The sequence below is a fragment of the Sorex fumeus genome, unplaced genomic scaffold (assembly GCF_029834395.1).
Source record: "Sorex fumeus unplaced genomic scaffold, SorFum_2.1 ptg000033l, whole genome shotgun sequence".
In the NCBI taxonomy this organism is placed as follows: domain Eukaryota; kingdom Metazoa; phylum Chordata; class Mammalia; order Eulipotyphla; family Soricidae; genus Sorex; species Sorex fumeus.
In genome coordinates this window covers 30,379,846-30,404,625 of record NW_026606090.1, presented here as the reverse complement: position 1 = coordinate 30,404,625, position 24,780 = coordinate 30,379,846, and the positions used below count along the sequence as shown (strand labels likewise).

At 48.6% G+C, this 24,780-nt stretch overlaps 1 protein-coding gene across 6 annotated transcripts in view; it reads left to right on the top strand.

Annotated features, from left to right (window-relative positions):
* RBPMS (RNA binding protein, mRNA processing factor) overlaps nucleotides 1-24,780 on the top strand; it is a 168,097-nt gene that overhangs the window by 100,553 nt on the left and 42,764 nt on the right. For all 6 annotated transcript variants that reach the window (XR_008792833.1, XM_056116928.1, XM_056116926.1 and 3 more), the window contains one exon: nucleotides 17,487-17,637. Coding sequence is in view for 5 of the 6 variants with exons in the window: in XM_056116928.1 (XP_055972903.1) it covers nucleotides 17,487-17,637 (151 nt within the window). In the remaining variant the exon portion in view is untranslated. The remainder of the gene's footprint in view (nucleotides 1-17,486; nucleotides 17,638-24,780) is intronic.

The following is a 24,780-nucleotide window of genomic DNA, read 5'->3' as shown; positions in this document are numbered from 1 at the left end:
TATAGTGGGGATTGATTATGAATCACATAATTTGCACATAAGCATCTTTTTTTCATCAGGTATGCTACTGGCCGCAGTTGGCATCATCTAGTCTCTGGACTGTTCTGATTTCTTAATGATGAAAACCACAATTGAAACAGTGGTTATTAATTGCTGGTCTGCCAACCAGTGCAAAGCAAATACCCTCCCTACTCACTGTACTATCGCTTCGGCCCAAGTAACCTTCCATTTCTTACGATTATCAGTTTTTCCTCTGAAATTTGTCTGTGACTACCCTCAGACTTTTAGAAGTGCAGGGAAGTGCTTGGTTGAGGTACTTGTAAGTAATTTCCCAGATAAGTGATATTAGCCATCAAAATTGTGATGTTCCACTGATGTGTGTTGACTTGACAGCCTTCAGACTCGTGGGCTGCATCGATCAGATTGTTGGGGTGTTGGGGGGGTGTGGCTCAGTGAGAGGGCCCCTGCCTGATTAGCAAGAGTCCCAGAGTTTGGCCCCATCAGTCCTTCCCCCCTCCCCCTTATAAGTTTGACCACATCACCCGAAGATCTTTTCAGGACTCCCCAATGGAACTAAGTGGTTACTCAGATCAGTGGTTTGGAGTTTCTTGAGTGCTGTGGTTTGAGCATCTTCCCCTTTTCGTGGAGCTGTCGCTAATGTGGTCACTCCCCCACTTCTTCCTGCAAAGGGGCTCCTTGTGGTACACTCACTGTGCCACCGGTGAGACTGGAGGACCGCAGTGAGGAGTGCTGACACTGCAGCCGTACTGGGCAGTATTGGGAGTGCTGGCGCTGCAGCCGTGCTGGGTGGCATTGGGAGTGCTGACACTGCCAGCCGTATTGGGTATTCTGTGTAAAAATTCCTCCATGTCTTTGTTCCTAACACAACAGTTGGTCCCTGCGTCCTTTAGAAATGCTAGGGGTAGAAATGTTAAGGTCCAGCCCCCAGGATGACACCTGAGCATCTGCACTCTGCTAGTTGCTTTCCATGTAAGATTGCTTAGGTCAGTGTCACTGTAAAACATTGCTCTAATCTCACCGGCCAGGCCTGAGATGGAGGTGCCTCACTTGAGGACATCGCCATTGCCGGTCTTTCAATCATTCGTTTCAGGACAGTTTGAGAACATCGTGGCAGAAGTTCAAACACTTGCCCTCTCAGCCCTTTTGAAAATAAACTCTGTTTGACTTGGATTCTGTTGACATATTAAAGATAGAGTTTATAGCTTCTTCAAAGGCCTTGTCATGGTTTTATAGTCATCCTATACAAAGCAGATTCTCCAGGGGCATGGTTATGTACACAGGAGGTGGCTGGGGAACAAAAATGGGATTTTAGTGGGGGGGAAATGCATTTAGCTGGATTGGAAGGTCATGTCAAACCAGAGACTCGGAGGTCTCCAAAGCACCTCTTCTAAGTGGTCTCTGCAGCTCCAGCCCATTCCCGTGAACCACTCGCACTGTGGGAGCCAGCGGAAATGGGCAAGAGTAGTTGGACCCACGGCAGCTCCCTGCAAGGGAAGTGAAATCAAAGAAGGAAAGAATTCTCTGAACTTACAAAGAACCAGCTTAGACTGTAAGCAGCTCAGTTCTGCTACTTCCTCCAGTTGGGGAAATGCAGAGCTCCTTAGCAATCTCCTCTTTGTCAAGTGGTAGAATTACCTTTCCAGGAAGTTCCCAAGGGGAAACCCCCTAGCTTCCCACTCCCCCAGCTGCCCATTTTAGGAGAAGTGGGTTGAGGGTGTATCAGACTCTTCTAACCGCTGACTAGAATATCAGCCCTCGTCCCGCAACATACACACAGTCAACCCAGGAGTCTGGAGTGTTGGTAGAAAACTGGGCTCCAGAAAGGATTTTTGTTTGTTTTGCATTTTGACATGCGGGTCACACCCAGCAATGCTCATCAGGGATTACTCCTGACTCTGCTCTCAGGAATTACTCCTGACGGTGTTCAAGGGACCATGTGAGATACCAGGGATTGAAAGTGGGCAGGCCGCATGCAGAGCAATGCCATACTTGCTGTACCATCATTCCCCGCCCCCCCCCAAGGTTATTATAAACCAAAACTGGCAGTGGGGGCATATTTGTAGTTAAACAGCACCCCCAGTTGCCGTGATGAAAGTTTCTTTCCCTGAGGGGAGATTCTACCCCAAGTTGGTTATTCTTCCTCAGTTGTTATCTTCTTTACAGCATGCCCTATTGAAGGTGGTGCTTGTGGAGAACCAACTTTCTTGCAGCGTTCTCGGAAGAAGATCCACCACTAAGATCATTTTTATGTTAGTGTTTCCCAAACTGGGGATAGTAGTCTCAGCTACAGCGGTGTCATAGGGCACTTTGTTCAATTAAAGAGTTAGATTTGGGGCTGCAGAGATAGTGCAGTGGGTAGGGCATTTGCCTTGTACTTGACCAACCCAGGGTCTATCCACGGCTCGAGGGATGCTATGTGATCCCTCGAGCACCATCAGGAGTGATTCCTGAGTACGAAGCCAGGAGTAACCCCTGAGTATTACTCAGTGTGCCCCCCACAACCCCAACAAAAGAAGAAGGTAGATCCCCCCCCCCCCCCCCCCCGTTGGCTAGGCCTGATCCCTGAGCAAAGAGCCAGGTAACCTCAAAACAAGAAAAGAAGGTAAATTTCCAGGGGACATTTAGGGGTGGGTCCTCTTCCCATACTCCCACCCCCGTCCCACATACACACACCAAAGGAGGAACTAGATCAAGTAAGCTTGCACAGACTTCTGTTCTACCTGTTTCTTCTAGTCCTGGGCCTCATCCGAATCAAAGATTTGCTCCGTCTGTTGTGGACCCCATACGTTAAATGCTTTGTAGATTCCTCTGTGGGTGTTTGACTTATATATGAGCCCAAGTGAATTTCAGTGTTAGTTTGTTTACCAAATAAACGTGAAGGCAAGGATGAATTGTATTTGGGGGACTAGCTAATCACTAGGAAACTGGTTAAAATCCTTTTATTCCAGATCCAGGATGGCCAGGAAAGTGTAATAATGAGTTTCTCCATCATGCCCAAGCTCGTATATTGTGCAGAAATCCAATCCTGTTACAAATATTCTCAGGAGAGAAATGCAGACTTGAAACCAAGGGGTTAAACCCCATTGGTTATCTAGATGTGAGATCCTTTTTCCTTGTTGTCACTAAAGCTTTTGAATGACGATCATAACGTGTTTTATGGAATATCTGGTTTATGAATAAAATACAAATTTTCTCCAGTAATTAGATGTCAGGAACAAGAACCTTTATTGCTTTCTGGGTGAATGTAGAGCAAGACTTTGTACTGGGACTCAACCAGCATCAACCTGGGTGCCACGACACCCACAGAACCTTCAGGAGGGGTCTCTCTTTTTAAGGAATAATCTGGATTGCTCATGGATAGGGATACGGACATTTCTCAAATGACTCTGCTTAGACAAGGAGGACAACGAGCCATAAACACGGTTATTCTCGGAAATCCAGGACAAACACTTTGAGGTGGTTGGATTAGAAGAAGTACGGGGCGTGATTGGTCGGATGGTTTCTCTGTGGCAGTGACCCAGCACACAGCCAGTTGTATTAACAATCCTGGGTTCTGCAAGTGGTGCCCATATTTAGTATGAAAAGGGTGACACATGGCTTACATCTGATGGAATCTTCTCTCAAGTTTGTTCCTTGTTGGAATCGTAGTCAACCTTCATTTCAGCTTGGTGGGGGGAGGGAAGGATAACAAAACAACAAGGGAACAACCACTTCCATTGTTAACCTGTAAACAATGTCGTCTTTGTAAGAAGGAGTCCCAGAGAATGCTCCCGTTGGGCACCTATGCAGCAGCTGCTCGTCACAGGGACTTTTTTGCTTTTTCAAGATTTTGATTTCACCTGTGTTGTAGAGACTTGCATTTGAAATATTTACAACCGTCCTTTTTTAGGATTGTGAGGTCTAGTCTTACTTTTTTTTTACGGGACTTATATTGTTGTTTATTTTATCTTTATGCTGTAAAATCATTATGTAATGGATGGGTTCTAAGTTCATGTCCTTTGTTAACCCATAGAATTGCTAGCTTGTCTTTTGGTTTGTGGCAACAATCAGTAGTTGGACATTCCCCACAATAATGCCCCAAGTGGCTGGCCTTCAATCCCGGTTCCTCTTTCGTCTGAAGGGTGTTCCTGCTGCCACCTCGTACTGAATCCAGTGCAGATCCATTTCTTGGTTGTCAATGGGTTTTGGCCACATGTACCAGAGCTCAGGGCTACTCCTATCTCTGCTGCAGGATTGCTTCTGGGGGTGCTTAGGGAATTGTATATGGTGCCAGGGATCACACAACCCGCCCTCTCGCCAGCCCTAACTTCCTTTCTCTTAGTGCTTGTTCTGGGAGAGCTGTACAACTTCTTTCTCATGGAGCACCGTCACCGTGTCTCAGGACACAATGAAGAGTGGACTCCTTTTGTGGTGTTTTTTTGAGCTGCACATGGCTAGGCTCTGCAGTCAGGTATCCAGCTGGGCTTTGGGGATCATATTGGACGCCGGGGATCAAACCCCATTAGCTGTGTGCAAGACAAGCCCCCTGCCCGCTGACGTATTTGGTATCAGACTAAGTGCTGCATGTTGAAGTAGTTGTCCAGCAAAGATCAGGCTCTGCTGAACAGGAGGAAGTCCTTACCCTGAAGCTGGGCCTTGACACGTACTGTTCCATCCACGGGGACCTTTCAAGAGGCTTGGTCTTCCCTACAAGAATTTTCAGAGAAATCTGCATTTGGTTGTGGTTCTATCCGAGTTCGGGGGATGGAAGAGACAGGCTAGATAGGAACGGGGTGCCGACTCGGCCTATGACAGGTGCACCCACAGCACAGACTCTCCTACAACAGTTCCCTGGCACCCTGGACACCTCAGGGCTGGACGCCCTGATGCCTTCATTCGTTCCCAGGTCCAAATTTCTGAGTCTCCCTGGAGATGGGGAGATGGGATGGTGGGAGGGTGGGAATGGACCGGGGAGGTGTGGAGAAACACTACCCATGGATGCTTGGGTGGAAACTACTTAGATTGGGAGGTCCTGGAAATAATCTTTACTGGGATCCTGTGAGTTTCCCTGTTTTATGCAGATTAACCTCCTCCTACTTAGCTGCAGGGAAAGCTGACCCAATTTTCTGCTGGTCCTCACCTTCTATGAATTTTGCCAAGAGGTGGTTTTGTTTTTAAAAATATTTGGGCTGCTGTTCCTCCTCTGGAGAAGCCCAGGTTTTCTGCCCTCACATCTCTCTAAATTTTTTCAAATATTATTTTGTTTAAAAAATAAAATGTCTGGGGCTGGAGAGAGAGCACAGGGTGCTGGAGTGTGTTTTTTATGCTGGAGGTCCAGGTTTGGGCCTGGCACCTCGAACCACCTGCCAGGAGCGACAGCCCCTCCCTAGAGCACAGACATCCCCCCAAACACCAGCAGGCATGACCCAGAAACAAAATATTTAGGCATGACATGTTCTGCCTTAGATTACAACTTGTTTATCATGATAGAAGATTTCTATTTGGTTTTCAGAAAATAGTATTGAGTTTCAGACCTTTGAAATTGTGGTATTAATTTTTCCCCCAAATGTGTGTATTTACATGTATAACATGCAGCTCTTCCTTTTAATTACCTCTCCTCTTGTTATCTGAAGGAGCCCCAGCTACGCCTTTGTGGGTTTTTTTTTTTTTTAATTTTTATCAGTGAAACACCATGAGGTACAGTTGTAGACTTACAAATTTTTGTGCTTGGGTTTCAGTTATACAATGGTTGGATACCCATCTCTCCACCAGTGCCCATTTTCCACCACCACTGATCCCAGTATCCCTCCAACCCCCCTCCCCACCCCCATCCCACCCTGCCTCTGTGGCAGGGAATTCCCTTTTGTTCTCTCTCTTCTGTTGGGTGCTGTGGTTTGCAGAAGAGCCATTAAGTGTTCAATCTATAGTCTACTCTCATCAGGCATCTCCCATCCAAGGAGAAACCTCCCAGCACCCTTTATTTAGTGCTCCATTCTCTACCAGCTACGCCTTTGAAGCAAACCCATCAGATTTTGTTGTCTTTGTCTCATTTTAAGTTGCTCGCTAAATATGGCAATTGTTTTTAGATCCTTGGGGAAGGTTTTGCATCTACCTCACGTGGAGTCTGTTGTTAAATCTACTTGAGTGTTTTTGTGCTACCTGTGTAAGGAAGAACTGACAGCACTCAGAATGAAATATGTTTTGGTCCCCTCAGACCTGAGACTGTCTTTTCAACACATATCTTTGTCTCCTGGTTTATAATAAAAATGACAGTAATTTTCAGGAAACACCTTCTATTTCTGACTTGTGCTTTGTGTGCCTAAAAGGTGAAAGTTTGTACTTCCCCTTACTTCCCCTTACATATGTTGAAACATTGGTAATCCCAGATCACTTCCAGTGTACTCTGAAAAATAAGGCGTTGTTTTTAACCCTCCTTCTAAGTGTCTTAAAATACAGCAGCCTGGCAGCCCAGCGTGACAGAGTAGGAGGTAAGGTTCTTCCTTGCTGCTGGGTCCAGGTGTGTCTCTGAGAAATACCAAAATAAGGTATATGACCTCGTAGCAAAATGGTAATCAGAATCAACGTGATGTTCCGCTTCTGATCTACTAAAGGTGGCTAAAATAAAGACAGGCAGTGACAAGTGTTGGAAAAAAGTAAAAACGCTTTTGGTGCAAATAAAATAGTAAGGAAGCAGTTTCAGTTTTGCTCTCTGAGAATTTAAAACATTTAATCTACACAGAAACATGTGTACCAAGTTTTTATAGTAGCCATAAACATGGAAACAACCCAGTGTCCAGGTGGTGAAAATATATTTTAAATGTAGTATAATCTGTACAATGAAATATTATTCAGCAACTAAAAATTACTGAAATACTGCCAAGCCTGTAATGTGGGTCAACCTTGAAGGAATTGTTCTGGGTGAGTGAAAAGGCAAATCCACAAAGTCTATTTAAGATTAGTCGGTTGGAGGTGAGTGGAGAGGAGGGAAAGTGACGAGGAATGAGAGCACAGAAACCTTGAGTTGGGAGGGCGATAAAAATGCTCCTAAATTGTATCATGACCGCTGTAACACTCCCGGGCTATGCTAAAAAAAACCACCAAATTACACACAAAAGACGGGATTTTTATATTGTGAAGTGTATTTGACAAAGGTATTATTCAGACGTGGGATATACCAGAAATTTGGAATAAGAGCAGCTGAGTACTGGAGGCAGGTCAGGGGCCTCAGCACTCCGTGGTCTCCTGGGCACAGAGCTGGCAGTGTGCTGCAGGTATGGCCGAATACCAAACCATCACAAATACGACTGAGTTCTCAGAGAAGGCAGTGCCAAGCAGGCAGGCACCGTGAGGTCAGTGGGTAGATTTCCATGTTTGGTCACTTAGCTAGAAGGGACTCGAGCATCTTTTTATAGCAGAAGGAAAGTTCTCTGACTGAGGTGCAATATGGTTATGCCTCCTGCAGTTTCTAAGTCTCTCGGCCGTCAGCCACCCGCCTCTGCTCCCCTTGGACTGTGTGTGTTCGGTGGGTATGAGAATTGGCAATAGGTGTCATTCAGTGTCCTACTCCTGACCCTTGTTTGGGTCAGGAGTATGGGGCGGAGCTGATTGATCTTTCTGTAGCTTGAGGCCACAGACTTATGAAAGGAAACCAGGGACTCCTGGGAGCTGGTGCCGTTTTTTCTGGAAACTTCTTACCACGAGAATGATGTTCTCGCTTGTGAGAATTTTGTTTTCCCTGTGAGTACCACAGTTTTCAGAAACCGATGCTGTTGCCTCAACTTTGCTTCATGCTTGCTTATTCTGAAACTGCTCCCCCACTGTCCTCTTCCCCCAGTTACACTCTAGCCCATCGTCTCCTCTCTGAAAGGTCAGCAAGTTTTACCTTCCCAGGGAAATAGAGGCAGGGCTCAGTGACAAGCAGGCCCGGTAGCGAGCACAGGGAGAGCAGCCAGTTCTGCTGACGCCCCGAGCCGTGGGGGATCTGACCACTGACTGAAGTGGGCCGGGAGGTTGGGTTTTGTCTCCTACACAGCCTCAGGGATCCCAAGGACGGAGGGTGGGACAGGATCCAGCTAACAGAGCGGGGAAGGGGGTTGTGGTAGACTCTGTATTGTCTGACCTTGACTTGTCCCTTTCTCTTGATCATTATTTCCTGGACCCAGGATGGAGGACTTTTATTGAGCACATCTGTTAAGTTTAAGAGAATCTGAGGCAGGGGTAGATGGAGCAGATTATCACAAAAGAACGTGAATTTTAAATACACTAGGAATCTTTGGGGTGGGGTGGGCGGTACTATAGAATTTCTGGCAACGAAATAGTCCCAATTTCTCTTATAAAATTTGATTTAATTGGTTCAGGCCAGCATGCGGAGCGATAGCACAGCGGTAGGGCTTTTGCCTTGCACGCAGCCAGCCCTGCTGAGCCGGGTTCGATTCCTCTGCCCCTCTCGGAGAGCCCGACAAGCTACTGAGAGTATCTCTACCGCGTGGCAAAGCCTGGCAAGCTACCCGTGATGTATTCGATATGCCAAACACAGTAACAACAAGTCTCATGATGGAGACGTTACTGGGCCCGCTCGAGCAAATCGATGAACAACGGGAGGACAGTGTTTGTTTTTTGTTTGGTTCAGGCCATAACAAGAATATTTGTTTTTCCCTTCAGCATAGCTACTGAGCTAGTCAGAATTTTCTGGGTGCGCCCCACCCCCAATTTTATAATGCAGAAGTGGACTTTTGTTTGGAGTCAGGAAGGAAAGGGGGCGGTGCCAGGGAGAAAGCGCAAAGGGCCAATGGGTGTGCTGAGGCCTGGGTTCTGTCATCCCCCGACTGAGAACCCCCAGGAACGATGCCCAATCATACACCACAGAGGCTGGGTGTGACCCTAAAGCGGACAAGCTTTTTGATTTGTGTCAAGAAAGTAATAATGTTAAATCGAATTTTATTAAGTTGCCGATACCACGCTAAAATATTTTTTTCTTTCTTTTTGGGTCACAGCCAGCGATGCTCAGGGGTTACTCCTGGCTCTGCACTCAGGAATTACTCCTGGTGGTACTTGGGGGACCATATGGGATGCTGAGGATCAAACCCAGGTCAGCCGCGTGCAAGGCAAACGCCCTACCTGCTGTACTATCGCTCCGCCCCTAAATTTTTATTGCACCAGAAGAAATTAGTTGTTTCATGAGGTCAGAACCACAGGGGTGCCGCGTGAAAGTGGGAAATGCAGATTCTTGTGGGAAATGACTGAAGGTCTCCCTGGGCAGGTTCCGGACAGCCTCCCTGTGACAGGGAACATTTCCTTGCTCTCTCCATTTCGGGCAGCCCAGAGACTCACCTGACCACTGGTACCAGCAGTTTGCACGACAAGTGCCCTACCTCTCCAGAGTTTTGTCTTTATGTTTCAATATAAAAAAAATCCCTGCAGATTTCCAAAATACGACTGTAGAATTAGAAACGTTTGGAGATTTAAAGCTTCCCTTAAAAGGTCCAGTTGCTCAGAGTCACAGCGCATTAGGGAGAAGGGTTCAAATGTAGGTTTTGTAAATTTTTAGTCAGTAGATACAAGATTGTTTATGATGGGGCAATAGAAAGATAAATGGGTTCTCAAGTTTGTTTGTAAATGGTTAAATAATTTTTACCTGCTATGAACTCATAGTGAAGACAAGGTGGGGGGCAGGGCGGACCCCCCCCCAGCTGAATACAGACGAGTAGCTACTTCAGATGAGCAATCCAGGCACACCGAAGGGCGGGGGAATGGAGAGAAGTAACCCAAGTAATTCTTGAATACAGATACGGACTTCTAGCCCAAAGATGACCAAAATTGTAAACAGGTACCAGATTAGAAGTAGGTTTCTTTGGAGGATTTGCGGTGGGGGGGTGGAGGGCTGTATCAGGCAGTGCTCAGGGGTCTTTCCCTGTGGGGCCTGGGGGCGCCCCTGTAGTGCAGGACGTCAAACCCAGCCCTCTAGAGCATGCGCATGGGCCCTTGGACTGCTCTCTCCTCAGCCCCGGGTTTGTTTTCAATGGTGAGCAACGTTGTTTAGTAATCCTGAAACTACTTAGCATGCATTCCTGTGCTGAGTAAATAAGTTATGTTTACAGGATAATGTGAACTAGCACTCAGACGAAACGACAAATACGGACAAGGAGAGCGAGGATTAACCCAGTGGTGTTTGATCAGAATTGGAATTGTGGCACAGAGTGGAGTCGAAGTCTTACTTTTACTGTCTTTGCTTTGGGGAGTGATATGGATGGAACCCAGGGCCTCACCTCTGGCAGGGCATGTGCCTAGCCCTTGAGCCATATTCCAGCCCTTTCTGTATTTTTTTTCTAATTATTTTAAAAATTGGTGGTGGTGAAGCTCCTGGCTCTGTGCTGAGGGCTCACTCCTGCCTCAGTGCTCAGGACTCACTCCTGTTTGTGCTCAAGGGTTCATACGTGGTGCCGTGGAGTTAACCAGAGTATTACAGGCAAGCTCCTTGACCGCTGTACCGTCTCCCCTCCACCTCTACCTTTCATTTTTCAATATATGTGTAAGTAGATGTAGAGAAATTGTGATTATGAGGATGTGGGACATTTTGAGCACCAAAACGACAATTGCATTCTAAAAATAAACTGAATTAGTATCAATGTGAGTAAATTAAAACATGAATAATAAATGGGCCATAAGTGTGGTTTTCCTGAGTTGGAAACTTAGTAAATACAGGAGGGATGATGGCATTAGCTAGTCACTATTTACTGCAGGTAAGAATCATCCATTGATATTAATACTAGTGTGTGAAAGTTTGATGAGACACAAAAGTGTTACGTTGTAGCAAAGTATCTCTCTTGCAGAAAATTATTACTTAAAAAAAGAAAAACCTTGAGAGAAAACAGAGAAACTTGCAAGTGAACAGCGACTGCTAGGAAAGGGATTCAGAGTACATCTTGTTCCCCTCCTGGTACCCAGTACAGGAAGGGTCACAGCCTGCATCTAACCAAGAAGCAAATCAGAAAAACGCAAATGGAGGGCCTTTCAAAGCCTTTCAAGAGCCTGTGCTGTGGTGATGTTTCAAAGTCATTCAGGACTGAGAGATGGCCGCCAGGTGCTGTGCAGACCTCTGGGTGGGGTCCCTAGGTGACTAAGCTCCGATGGTTGAAAGGGACAGCATCCCTCTTTCAGCTCAGCAGCTCAGGGAGGGGCAAGGTGGCACGTCTAGGACAGGAGAAGAGGATGCCTCATATGCCATATGCCACGGTTCATGGGCTTCTGCTCTAAGTCTCATTTCAAAAGTTTTTTTTTTTTTTTAATAAAGTCTCACCATAAGCACAGCTGGGTGAGGGGTGTGGGCCAGGAGCTGTGGTCTTGGAGGCTGTGCTAGCCTTCCACGAGAATTCCCTTCTTCCAGTGTACCCTCTTCCATCCTCTTCCAGGTACTAGAGAGTGAGCACAGCACGTAGGGCGCTTGCCTTGCATGCATCAACCCAGGTTCGATCCCTGACATTCCATAGGCCCCTGGACCATTGCCTGGAGTGATCCCCGAGTGCAAAGCCTTGTATGATTCTTGAACATAGCCAGGTATCACCCCAAAACGAACCAAACAAATCGTGTGTCATTTTATCCATAATAGCATTTTACGTGTCACAGAGTTGTAATGAATCCAAACACCTCAAAGTTACACTGTAGAAAGTGGACTCGACGCTCCCCACTGCTAACAGGTTGTTGCCACATTTCAGTCATCTTTGAAACATGCGGGCATGTTGTCAGACTGGATCGATCGCACAGTGGGTAGGGCGTTTGCCTTGCACGTGATCGACCTGGGTTCGATTCCTCTGTCCCTCTCAGTCCAGCAAGCTACCGAGAATATCCCGCCCGCACAGCAGAGCCTGGCAAGCTCCCTGTGGTGTATTCAGTATGCCAAAAACAGTAACAAGTCTCACGATAGAGACGTTACTGGTGACTGCTTGAGCAAATCGATGAAAAATGGGAGGACCGTGACTGTGAGTGTGTTGTCCTTTCTCAGACACACACACATGTCCTCTGCAGACTTTGTGCTAAACATTTGTGTTGCCACTAACGTTTTTCTCAGTAAACATAGGAAATTTTCCCTCCTTTTTTCCTTGCAGTGACTGCTTCCATTGTTCAAAAAACTAATAGTCAGCTCCCCAAGTATTCTAACATCTTCTTTCAGAATTGAAGGATGAGGCCTTCAGACCTCTGCGGCTCTGAAACCTTGCTGAGAAATTCGGGGGCTTTTCCTGTAGGTAGAGGAGGAGTCTGTTGAGGGGACGGAAGAGTCTGTTGAAGAGTGTTGAAGGGACCGAGTTTCAGCTCCTTTCACACTCTCCCTTCTTGGTCAGTGGTTTTTAACCTCTTAACTGCCACCTGGCATCAGTCCACTGACCAGCGGTTGAAAACCATCCTGAGTTTAGATCTTCAGGAGAATAAACAGGTTTGGTCACTGTGGTGGACCCAACAGCTGTCACTTAGTTGTGATCGGGGAACCTCAGAGCTCAGGCGCTGGCCTTCCCTTCCCCATCCCGGAGGAAACCCCAGCTGGCCTTCTGATCCGTACGAATCAGTTCCAGTCTGGTTTGCTCTGATCTCTGAAGTCACTCTGCCCTTCACCAGCCATGGGATGCGGACGCCTGACCCTGAGGGGGCTCCTGAAGCTCCGTCACCTCAGCCTCAGACCTCGGGTTTCATCCCAGACCTAATGAAGGAGAAGTGGAAGGAAATCTTCCAGAGGGTTCTAATGCTTGCTCCCTAGCATTCGAAGTTGATGGCTCGACATCAGTCTCATGATATAGCATGTCCTCATTTTTTAAAAAATGTCCCCAAATCTGCCAAGTGCAAAACACCAGTGTGTTCCCTCCTGGTTTGGGTGAAAGGTCGCCTCCCTGCAGTGTCTCGCTCACTAGCTTGCTCTCCCTGTCCCTCTCTCCCTCTCCCTCCACCTCCCACGGCCCCACCCTGTCACACAGAACTTTGCTGAGTCCTTTTCTGAACTACGTCGTAGTTTATTTCTGCTCTTCATCCCTTCCTCTGAGGCGTTCCCTGGTACCGCCACCCCTGCCATTGCTGTTTGTGCTGGTTGCTGCTGGTTCATCTGACCACTCGTTGACCCTCATCTCCCTCACACGGAGGCCATGGCGTACGAGCTGCCCGGTTAGCTGTGTAAAGGGCAGACGAGCATCCTACCTGCCGTCCTATCACTCGGCCCCCATGAAGCTCCTAACTCTAAAAATCTTAGTTTAAATTCGAAATAAAAATTCGTATTGGGATTACTAGCAGAATTTCGAAAACTATCCCTTTCCTTTTGCAAATAGTTCTTTAACTTTCTTGAGGTTTAAGAGGAAAAAAATAAAACAGAATTTCAAAAAATTTCCCTCCAAGTGGCTTTGTATTTCCCCCACCAGTGCCTGTCCACAGATGTGAGAGATCGAAAGGCTGAGAGCTGTGCTGCTGTGGGTAGGCTGCTTGCCCGGCACTCAGCTGACTTGGGTTTTGGTCCCTGAACACCATATGACTTTCCAACCCTTTCCCAAACTCATCTCTTAGCACAGGGCCAGGAGTATTTCCTGAGCACCACTGTGTATTAACACCACCCCCCAAAAAAGAGGTGAAAAACACTGGTTTGAAATGTTCCAGTATGCGGATGCTATTGTTGCATTTTCCTTAGGAGTCCCTAATGTTTTGTGGCTTTTGAGATAGAATTACCAGGACTTAGGGCAGAGAGAGTAGAGGTTATCGAATACAACTTGTGGGGTGACCCCCCCTGAAGTAAGGAGACAGAGGACGGTGGGTTTGGGGCTGTTGGAGAAGGGGAAGGAGACTGAGTTGACGGGCAGCTTAGAAGGGATACTGGAGGAATTTTAAGAACTGTGGCCCAGGAAAAGAAGTTTGTAGTGAGGAGGCTTTGGTTGTGTCTTGCACCTGCTTTTTTCTTTTTTGGGAGGCCCTGGGGCCACTCCCAGCCAAGGCCTGAGGCTGTGGTGCTGTGAGCTGGTGGTGCTTCTGGGTCCTGTGTGGTACTCAGGATAGCCCTATGATCAGACATTTGGAAGATGTCCCGTGCTAACCCGCCCAGCCCATCCTAGCTGGTCCAGCTACCTCTTTCCTGGGAGCTCCCGTCGCCTGTCCCCAGTGTGCTCACACCCCACGGCAGGGCACCAGTCTCACCTCAGAGCCCCCACCGCAGTTCTCAGAAAAACCCAATTTATGCACCTGGGTGCCGCCTTGCAGTGCCCTCAGTGAGAGACAGCGTTGGCGTGGGGCCCTGCGGGCCAAGTGTGCAGATCTGAACTGCTAGGAAGATTCCCGTTTGCCTGACTACGAGGCTGCATGTCTGTGAGTGTGTCTCCCAGCATGGCCCTGGGCACATGCGGCCTCATGGATTGCAGCGGACCCTCCATGTATCCACCAGTGTCCACTCGTTGAAGAGACTCCGGTCTGCCCCTGAAGATAGATAGGTGTGCTCGCGGGTAACAGCCCTGAAGTTGACATCAGGCTGCTAGGTGAAAGTTGATCTTTGTACTAATCATATAAATAAGACACCATTTCCACTTGCAAGAGTGAAGGCTTCTGTGCGTTGTAAGAAAGTTGACCATGTTTGGGGAACTGAGGTCCCCTATTTAATGCAGAACCAGCCCTGGTTATATAATAGGTGCATTATAGGCCAGAAAGGAAAAATGGATTGTGAAAAGCAGATTTACCAGTGGCAGTCGTCTGATTGTGACCACACTGATTGTGAAGTCAGCATGGCCTCGTGTCATTATTAGGCTTGGACTAAAGTCACAAGGTCCAAGGCCTGGGTGGCCCAAATGGCAGAGCAGGTGCCTTGGTCATTGGTCATGCTACGTGGACATGTGAAGAAGTCTTGGCCCCTACCCAGCTCTGGACTCCTGAACGCTGCTCTCCTGCCCCTGGGAAAGAGCACAAGGTATCTTACCAGTTCCCAATTTCCCTTCCTCCTTTTCCATCTTTCCCCTTTCCTCACTGAAGACGTTTCCCTGCCCCTGCTCATTTTCAGCAGCATTAAAAACTTCTTTGGCTCGGCTAAACCCTATGGATAGAGACTGAGCTGAGGAGGGTATCGATTTCCAAATATGGTCCTGCTGCTGAAGACGGTAGAGGAATGTGGCTTGTATTCTAAGCCTCAAATACGCTGCCAAACAAATTAGGTCATTTCAACTTCTTAGCCTTTTTTTTTTAAATAAGGAGCTGGAGCTTTGGTTTGTAATGTGATGGTGGTGGTGTTTCCCCTGCAGCACGAGAAGGGAGCAGGGCTGGAGAGGGCCAGGGTGTCCATGGGAGCTGAGGTCCCCTCCTGCCCACAGAACCAGCCCCGGTTAAGTGATCGCTCAGCAGACACACCTGTGATCCCCAGGTGCGCCGCCTCACTCATTGCCTACAGTGTGGACAGAGTGTCTAGGATGCTCTTGGTCTTCAGGGTCCTGGCCGTGGTGGCCACGGTCTCGCAGGGTTGGCCTAGGGTCCGGACTGGGGGTGCAGAGGCGTCCCCCAGCAGCGCTGGCGCCTGCCCACTCTCACCGCTGCCCTTTCGGGCCATATTTGGATGTTCTGCTGCTGCTCTGATACTGGCTTTGATAGAGCAAAACGTTCTTAAGTGGAAGCGGGTGGAAGCAGAGACTGCGGCGGAATGCTGCTTTGTTCTTTGTCCTCCTGTACGATTTGTTGGCAAGAGAGTATGGAGCCTTTTTCGAATTAAAACCAAAACCCACGCCCGTGAGAGGCGGCGTTCCTTTTCAGCATTGCCTACGACCAGCATCACTCGCCCCAACTCCCCTTGCAGTTTCTTTCTGTTTTGCGGGGCTCTGAGTCGGTTCCTTTTCTTCAGGAGCACACCCCGCCTCTCCCCCCAGTCTGCCATCTTCGGTTGGTTTTTTCTCGAGAACGGATAAACCACACTCAGAACAAATTCTGCCTCGAGGGACAGGTGTGTGTGGGCTCCGTCGCTTTTGTGCAGCCCTCCACAGCACCCCTCTCTCTGCCCTGCCCGTGTAGTCTCAGGGCCCCCCGGGCCTTTGCTGCGGTTCCTCCTGGTCTCTGAGGCCGGAGGCGTCTCTCTCCTTTATTGGGAGAACAGTCTTGGTTTTCAAGGTGGTTTTTGAAGACACGAAGGAGGCTGTGAGCCCCAGAGTCCTCCTTTACATATGCCCCGAATAAAGCGTCTCCGTCCTGAGGGTACTCACTGGAGAACACCCCTCCCCTTTCCAGAACATGATAGAGGCAGACATGGGCCCTGGGGGTTGTTTCGCAGCCATGTGTGCAGTGGACTGAGAATCCGTAGCTTCGGACAAGGCATCAGTTCTTTATTGGGCTTCGAGTAGAGGCCTTCTTGAATGGGAGGCTCGGAGTGTAGGCCTTTCTGGCCTAAACCTTGTGTCTTCCTGTGTTTGATCTGGTTCATGAATGATGTTGTACAGGTTGCCGTAGCAGTCAAGAAGAACTGGGATTACTCTCAAGTTTAAACTTAGCTCTCTCCCCGTGCACTAATGAGCCACCATGAAAATCTCCATACGCTGAGAATTCATGTAAATGTGTCCTCTGTGGAGTTAAATAGAGCTTATTGAAGTCTCCTTGTTTTGTTGGGAGTAGAACCATACCCCGTGGTGCTTGGGGAAGCCAGTGGTGCCCAGGATCCAGACAGGGCCTACTTACATGCAAAGTATGTGCCTCAGCCTTTTAAACCATCTCCCTGACCCCTGACATTTCAGACTGTCTGATTCCTGCTCCGTCTTTTAGTCCCTGTAGCTGATCTCAGGAAATTTCCCCAGTTAACCCCGTGTGTGTAGGGGCGAGGGTTCATGTTCTGTGGGTGAGAACGCTCAAGCCTGGTTTTAGTCCGTGTCAGACTCCTCGTCCAAGCCTTGGCCACTTGGTTGGCCCCGTCGTTTGCAGGCCCTCACAGTGCAGGGTTAACTAAGGCCTCTGTCCTGTTGGTCTCCTTTGGTCGAAGTGTTTGACTATGCTAGAAATAAGCTAGACCACACTTAGACTCAAGCCTGAGGGGATTTGTTATGAAGAGAACTCTTTTGGAAAATCATGAACCACCATCTGTTAATAAAGTAAGCAGCGCCTCTCTGGATTTCTGGTCAGGCAGCGTTAGGTGCTGCCCCAGGCTCTGGGTGATCGGTCACGGTCCTCCCGTTGTTCATCCGTTTGCTTGAGTGGGCCCAGTAACGTCTCCATTGGAGACTTTGTTGTTACTGTGTCTGGCATATCGAATACTCTCGGTAGCTTGCCGGGCTCTCCGAGAGGGGCGGAGGAATCGAACTCGGGTCGGCCATGTTGGCTGTGTGCAAGGCAGACGCCCTACCCACTGTGCTATCGCTCCAGCCCCAGGCTCTGGGTAAGTAGTTATAATGTGAGTGCATGCTGACCTTTTTCTCTGACAGCCAGGGTTAATCATATATGTGTTCTTGTCACCATTCCTGTTTGATGCTCAGGAAATGAAAACATCTTTCATTTGTTCTTTATCTCCAAAGGGCATCCGTTTTGATCCTGAAATTCCACAAACACTGCGACTAGAGTTTGCTAAGGCGAACACGAAGATGGCCAAGAACAAACTAGTAGGGACACCAAACCCCAGTACTCCTCTGCCTAACACTGTACCTCAGTTCATTGCCAGAGAGCCATGTAAGTTGATCTGCTTTTCATTTCGGAAAGAAAAAAGTAAGAAATATTATTTGTCTGCTGTGTGTGAGCTGATGCTGTAGACAGGCCGTCGTTTCCGTCTCTTCTCACTGTCTCCAGCCCAAAGGCAGCAATCTTGCTTGCGATTGGCTGTCCCAAAGTATGGTCCAGCCTCCTCAGGCCCTCATCTCCAGGATTGCGGTCAATTTCCGTTGAGTGGTCTTGACCTCCTCCTGAGCTATGTATGGCCTGTTTGCCCCAGGGCATAAATGCTTAAGTTCACCCACCATTGGACTAAGAAGTGGGTCTTCATCTTGCCCTCACTCCACTTCCTAATCACCAGTTCTGTGGCATTGGAAGACTAGAACATTAAAAGTGAAGCAAATTCTTAAGCAATCAGTTCTATTTTTGAAAACAACTTCACCATGAATCTGGGGGGGTGGGGGGTAAACAAAAGTTTCTAAATAATAGAATAGCGAGCCAACGAATACCAGCTAAGCTTTATAGAAATTTGGGTCTTCCTGCTTTAAAGTAATTGGAGCAGGACACTAGTGACCGATTGCTGCCTTTGACCCCCACCTAATGAGCTTCTTACCTCGTTTGTCAAGCTCCAGGTTCTCCTTTGGGTGGAAAGGTGCCTTGGTTTCTCTCTTTGCTCAGTCGAGGGGGGTGCAGGGAGTAGCCTGCTCATTTCCTGGCCCCACCAGCCACAGGTGGTTTGCGGAGCAGGCCACTCAGTCCATCCTAAGTGAGCTGCTATTGTGTGGAATAAATTTCTCTCCTGTTGTTCCTGACTTTGTTTCCGAATCACATGAACTTCCTGCTTTTCCTGACAATCAGCTGGTCTTAGTGAAAGCCGCCCAGGTTCCTTCCTCAAGCCATTTCATGGGTGAATCAGACTGAGTCAGGATCTTACGGAAGTTAAAGTCATTTGTTTGCTCCGAATGGTGTCTGTCAGTGAAAACTAGTAATGCAGAGCTTCTGGGGCCACGGAGTTAGCACAGGGGTTAAGGCTTGCCTTGCTTTGATCCTTGGCATTGCCTGAGCACTGAGCCAGGAGTGGCCCCTGAGTTTCACCTCTGCAGCCCATTCTATTTCCCTGCCCTCTGCAGAGGAACCCACCAGCCTGGGTTCCAAAGTAAATTTTTCTATGAAGCCAAAATTATTATAAATTTTGAGGGGAAGATATGCTTTGTTCTTCCATGTCCTGGGAACATTTGTTTATTTGGGAAAGAAATCTAAACAGAACTTCCGTCTTGTGGTACAGCTGACCCTAGGGTAGTTTCTTACACTGTCTCCGCGCCCTGCATGTCCCACATTCGCTCACTGCCACAGTGACGCACGGCTGAATGAACACTGGAATCTGGCTCTCTGCATGCCGAGTCGCTCCACTGGGTCCGACTTCATTTTTCTTTGGAAACGTCTCCTCTTGACCCAGGCATCAGAAAAGAGTATTTGTAAAGATAAAAACCTCAAGGAACGCCTTACTTTTCTCATGCGCTTGCCTGCATGCATCCCTCAGTGTTTTGGATAGATGAGCTCAACTGGGAAGTAGCTTGCTGGGATCTTACATGGGTTTTTTGTTGTTGTAGTGTCTTTTTTTTCCCTCCCTTCCTTTCCCTACTTTGAATTCAACATTCATGAACAAACTGGGCATCCTGACGACCAGGAGAGCAGAACGTCGAGTACTGGCCGGGCCTGCTTGGCCGCCTCCCTTTCCTGTGCCCACAGCAGCTCAGATAGTTTCCATGAGAGCCTCAAGAGTTGCCTCGCTGCTCATGGCAAAACAAACGAATTTAAAAAAAAAATCCAAACAGCCTTGTATCCTTGGGAAAAGAAAGCTTAGTGTGTGTTTCTTAATATAGCCCTGCTTACGGCACAGGGGCCGTGGGGCGCAGTAACACTGTGACTCAGATGAAGGTTACCGGCCACTGTCGTTCCTCAGGGAATCTCGAGTGTCCCTGCTGGTGGCACCCGGCATGGCACATTGGGAGTGCCCACTGGCCCATCCCACTTCCTCGTTCCCATAGTTGACACCTGCCAGGGTTAGACTCACTCCTGGTGAGAAGCAGACTGAAGAAGAATTTGGAAGCAGGAAAGGCCCAGTCGGCATCTGCTGCAGCACCGCAGGCAGGATTTTCACACGTGCTTTGTTGTTGACATTTTTATATGGCACTGGCTGAGAAGTTCTATTGCTGATACTGTAGAAAGTGTCTGCGATGCTTGAATTCTACGGCAGTTTTGTAGTAATTCTTATTTCTTAAGGGTTTGTTGAGCTTCAGTGAGTATCCCATGTCTGCCAGACACTGGGAAGAAAGGCCCTTGGTTCTGCCTTTAAATAACAGTTCTCAGTCCCCAGAGGTTGGCAGTGGTCATGCTGGGCAGGCATCTTGAGCCCACAGAAATGCTGTCAACGGGATTTTCCTGCAGCTGTAGGTTGCCCCTGATCCAACTGCATGCCTGACCTAATGCCCTGTCCTCACGTACCAAGACCAAGAGTGAGAAACCCAGAGAGTACCGTTCGCCCGAGTGCTTAGGGGGGTCCTCCGTGGAGAATCTTAGCCCTTGACTTGAGAATGTCAGCAAGTGTTCTTGTTCCTCCAGTCATTATCAAGCTTTGACCTTAAAAAAAATAATAACCTTGTTTCGCTCCTGTCCTTTCAACTGTAAAGTGGGAATTATACTTTCTTCAGTGACTATCATGTGTTATGTGAAAAGGCCATAATTGGATTGTGTTGCGGATTAGATAGATATGGTGTGGGGGGGGGCATTGTCTCAGTTTTCAAAGGGCAGGAAACAGGGAGTCCAGGAGAATGGGCACTTGCCTGGTGTGGGGCTAAAACCAGTTGGATTCTTGGCACCGCGTTAACCATCAGAGTCACTCCAGAACGCACAGCCAGTGTAGACCAGGGGAGTGTCAACTAATACGAACTTTAGTTTAAAATAAGCTCTGGAGGCCAGAGAAATGTTACAGTGGATATTAGTAGCCTTATATGTGACCAATTCAGATTTATTCCCCACACCCTATATGATCCCCGAACGCTTCTAGGAGCTATCCCTGAATGCAGATCCAGGAGTAAGCTCTGAGTGCTTCTGGGTACTACCCCCAATGAAAACCCTAAGTAAAACAAACTGGGGGCTGGAGAGGTACCATCACCATCATCATCACCATCCTCTCGTTGTTCATCGATTGGCTCGAGCGGGCCCATACATGGTGGAGATTAAGTGCTTGTCTTGCCTGCAGTTGACCCCATTCTATCCCTGGGACCATTTATGGGCCCCTGAGAACTGCTCCCTGAGCACCACTGGGTTTGACATCCCCACCCTGCCTCACGCATAGCCTTTACTTTTCTAAATAGACGAGAGTACATATATTGAGGCGCTCATGTGACCTCTGCACTTGTGAAGCCCCTTGTTATGCTCCCAAGCTCTGCCCCCCCACCTCCCCCCCAAAGGAGGTATTCATCTTCCTACCCATCAGCTCGGACTGTCAGAGCAAATTAGAAGAGAAATGAAAGTCATGTAGGAGGCCCAAGAAGACGAACTTCCCAAGTTCCCTGGGAATGATGTGAGCTGCTTCTCTTTTTCCTCTTTATGTAGTAACAGGTGAGAAACTTGAAATACAGAAGCTCCTTTTATGTTTCACATCTGGTTGTATAAGCAAGTAGTCTTTTGGGTGAGAAGTGCAGTTTGGAGGTGAAAATGGGCCAGGTACACCATCTTTGAGTTTGACTTTCCATCAGTAAGGGGCCGATCATGGGTTCCCCGTATTTGCAAGGCATTTGCAATAAATTCTCTCCTCTGTGTGTCGGTAATGCTGTCTTACAGTTGAAGGTCTAGAAGGCCTCGAAGTTCCGGAAGGTTTCTTGGCTCTCACTCCCGCGGCTGAATTGTGTTCCTTTGTAGGTTCACGTCCCCAGCCCGAGTGCCTCTAAATGTGACCATGTTAGGAGATGAAATTCATGAGAGAGATGATTAGATTAAAAGGAGACTAATCCGGTGGCCTGGATCCAGTATGACTGGTCCTCAGAGAAAGAAAAACATGCCAGGGATGTACTTGGAACAGAGATCAGGCCTTGTGCAGACTTGGTCTGAAGGCTGCCACCTGCGGTCTCAGGAGAAGACAGACCCGCTGGCAACTGGGATCTGCAGCCTCTGGAGCTGATAGGAAGTGCGTGACCGTTGTTCGCCTTTTTGCTGCTATGGTCCCCCTCCGATCCCGTTTCTTCCCAGGGGTCCCCATTCTCATCGCTGGCCCCCGAATCTGATACTGTGGCTCCCTGTTGATGTGGTTGTCACCCGTGGCCCCAAGTCTGTCCCTGACACCATTTATGACCCCCTGAGAACTAGCCCATGAGTGCTGTAGCCCAGGAGACCTGTGGTCTCCCGCGAGCCCCCCCGCTGAGAAGTGCTGACTTAACACACCTGCAGTGGGGTGTGATTAAGAGCAGCCTGAACAGATTTAATCCATCTGATGTGAGGGACTTAAAGTCACTTCCAGGGGCTGGAGCCATAGCACAGCAGGAAGGGCGTTTACCTTGCACGCGGCCGACCCAGGATCTATTCCCAGCATTCCATATGGTCCCCCCAAGCGCCGCCAGGAGTAATTGCTGAGTGAAGAGCCAGGAGTAACCCCTGTGCATCGCCGGGTGTGACCTAAAAAGTGAAACAACAGCAACAACAAAATAAAGTCACTTTGATTCGTGGGGGCATAGCACCAGTACAGTTGGGTAAGGCCTTTGCCTTGCAGATGGCTGATTCAGGTTCAGGACTGGCACCACACGTGGTCTCTAAGCACAACTAGGAATCCAGGAGTGATCCCTCAGCACAGAACCAGGAGTAAACCCCGAACACTGTTGGGTCTGGGCCCAAGACTCCCACACCCGCCACGCTCCCCCCCACCCCCCCACCCCCCACCCCATGAAAAAATTTCACTTCCATTTACAACTCTCCCCTGTAGCTGAGTCTCCTCACCTGTATAAAGGCAATAATATGGTCCCGGCCCATGTTGCGAGGACTTAGCTGTCTTCTGTGAAAGTCAACGGGACACCTCACGGGGAGACCCCACAGGGAACCCTCAGTGATGTATGATTTATGCCCACTCCTCGTTGTGTATTTGGATTGTGGGTTTTTTTTTTTAAAAAAACCTTTTTGTGTGTGTGTGTGTGTGTGTATTCAGCATGAGGCAGCTAGAAATACAAGCGACAATTTTTCTTAAATGCCCTAAATTTTTTTAAGTTTTTTATTTGTTGGGACCACATTCAGCTATGCCTTGGGGCCTCTCCCATTCAGTTCAGAGCTGACGTTGCCTTTGGTGGTGCTCAGGGTTCCATGTGGTGTTGAGGGGACAACCTGGGCCCCTGTGTGCTTCTCGTGCTCAGTCTACCAAGCTTTCTTGGGCCACCAAAGAAGGCTGTCGCCGGGGCATGCCGACCAAGAAGCACTTTCCACCCGCAAGTGCTCTGCCTCTGTGCTTACCACAGCTCCTTGGCAGTGCTCTGTCTGTTGGTCACATCCCGCGCGTGTGATGTGCTCTGCATGGTGTCAGTGTGCCATGCGAGATCATTGACATGTGATTAAAATGCACACTGTGAGTGTTACGTGGTAAATTTCATATTAGACATAGGAGGTTGGCAGAATGAATCGCCCTTGATCTCTTAGCAAACCCTGAATAACGGGGCCCTGAGATGGAGGCTCTCCACCCCTCAGAGTGCCTTTCTCAGAGGACATAGCCCTTTCGTTTCAGTTTTTAGAATGTGACTATTGGAGGCTTTGAATCTCATTACTTAAGATTTTTCTAGAGTCCAACTAAGGACTGTCAGCTGTGGGTCACTCAGCAGAGGATAATTGCCACATTAACAAAAGTTGTCACAGGGGCAGGAGCAATAGCACAGTGGGTAGGGCATTTGCCTTGTACACGGCCAACCTGGGTTCGATTCCTAGCATCCTATATGGTCCCCTGAGCACCACCAGGGGTAATTCCTGAGTACAGATCCAGGAGTAACCTCTGAGCATCGCCGGGGTTAAAAAAACAAAAAGCCAAAAAAAAATATCATCAAACTTAAATTATTGCAGTTAGGGTACTGTGTTTCCATTGGTTTCACTGCACGTCTCTAATGATGGTGTTGGTGGGGCAAGTTGGGGAGCAGAGGCCTGCTTCCCCCCCACATTCTCCAACCCATACCTGTATGAAACCATGCTTAATGTAGGAGTGCCTTTGTTTTTGTCTTTTCTTGCTGGGGGTTGGACCCAGGGCCTCTGAGCAAGCAGGGAAGTCACTGAGCTCCATCCCTGGCGCTGCTTGGAGCCTCTGCCTGCCTGATGATGTCATAACCCTTTGCTCATCCTGCCTCTCCGTCTTCCTGCCACACCCCTGCCACTTCCCCTTGATCTTGTCTGTCTGTGTGTCTGGCCTGAAGTCCTGTTTCCTGTCCGAAGAGTCCATCCTGCAAATGCTCCGTTGGTAGGAAATTTCTTCCATTCGCTGCCGGGTTCCTGGCGTGCAGCCCCGTGTGCTGTGCTGCACTGGGGCACATGCTTGTGTCCCGTTCGGGGTGGGTTTTTCTCCGCACCCAGCCCCCTATTTATCCATTCGTCCTAGCCCTGAGATTTTAGCAAGTGCCACATTGGAGGCTCTTTTAGGGCAGGGGAATGAGACCCGTCATTGTTACTGGGTTTTGGCATATCGAATACGCCACCGGGAGCTTGCCAGACTCTGCCGTGCAGGCAGGACACTCTCGGTAGCCTGCTGGGTTCTCCAAGAGCGAGAACTAGACACTAAGAGGTTGCGCAGCCGCATTCACTTCCGGGAGCTTGGTTTTATACTCTCTGGATCTTGGCCGTTGATGGGATTACGCGGCGGGGCAGTTGTTGGGTCTAACTATCTAGCAACTGGAAGATGGGGGATGTGGGTGGAGGAGGCCCGGTCCCGATCCGAGCAGGCTTGGGAATCTCAGCCCCGGGTCCCACACACCTGGGTTCCTCTGCTGGTTCCTTCATGCGTGAGGCTTATCCGAGCGTGTGGAGAGTAGAGTAGTCTTGAGCATGGCTGTGTCTGGGTTCTGAACTGTTGAATTACAGAATGACGGAATTACTTCCTTGCTTTATGAGAAAGTTGAGATGCCCAGTGAGATTTGGGGGCCTGGC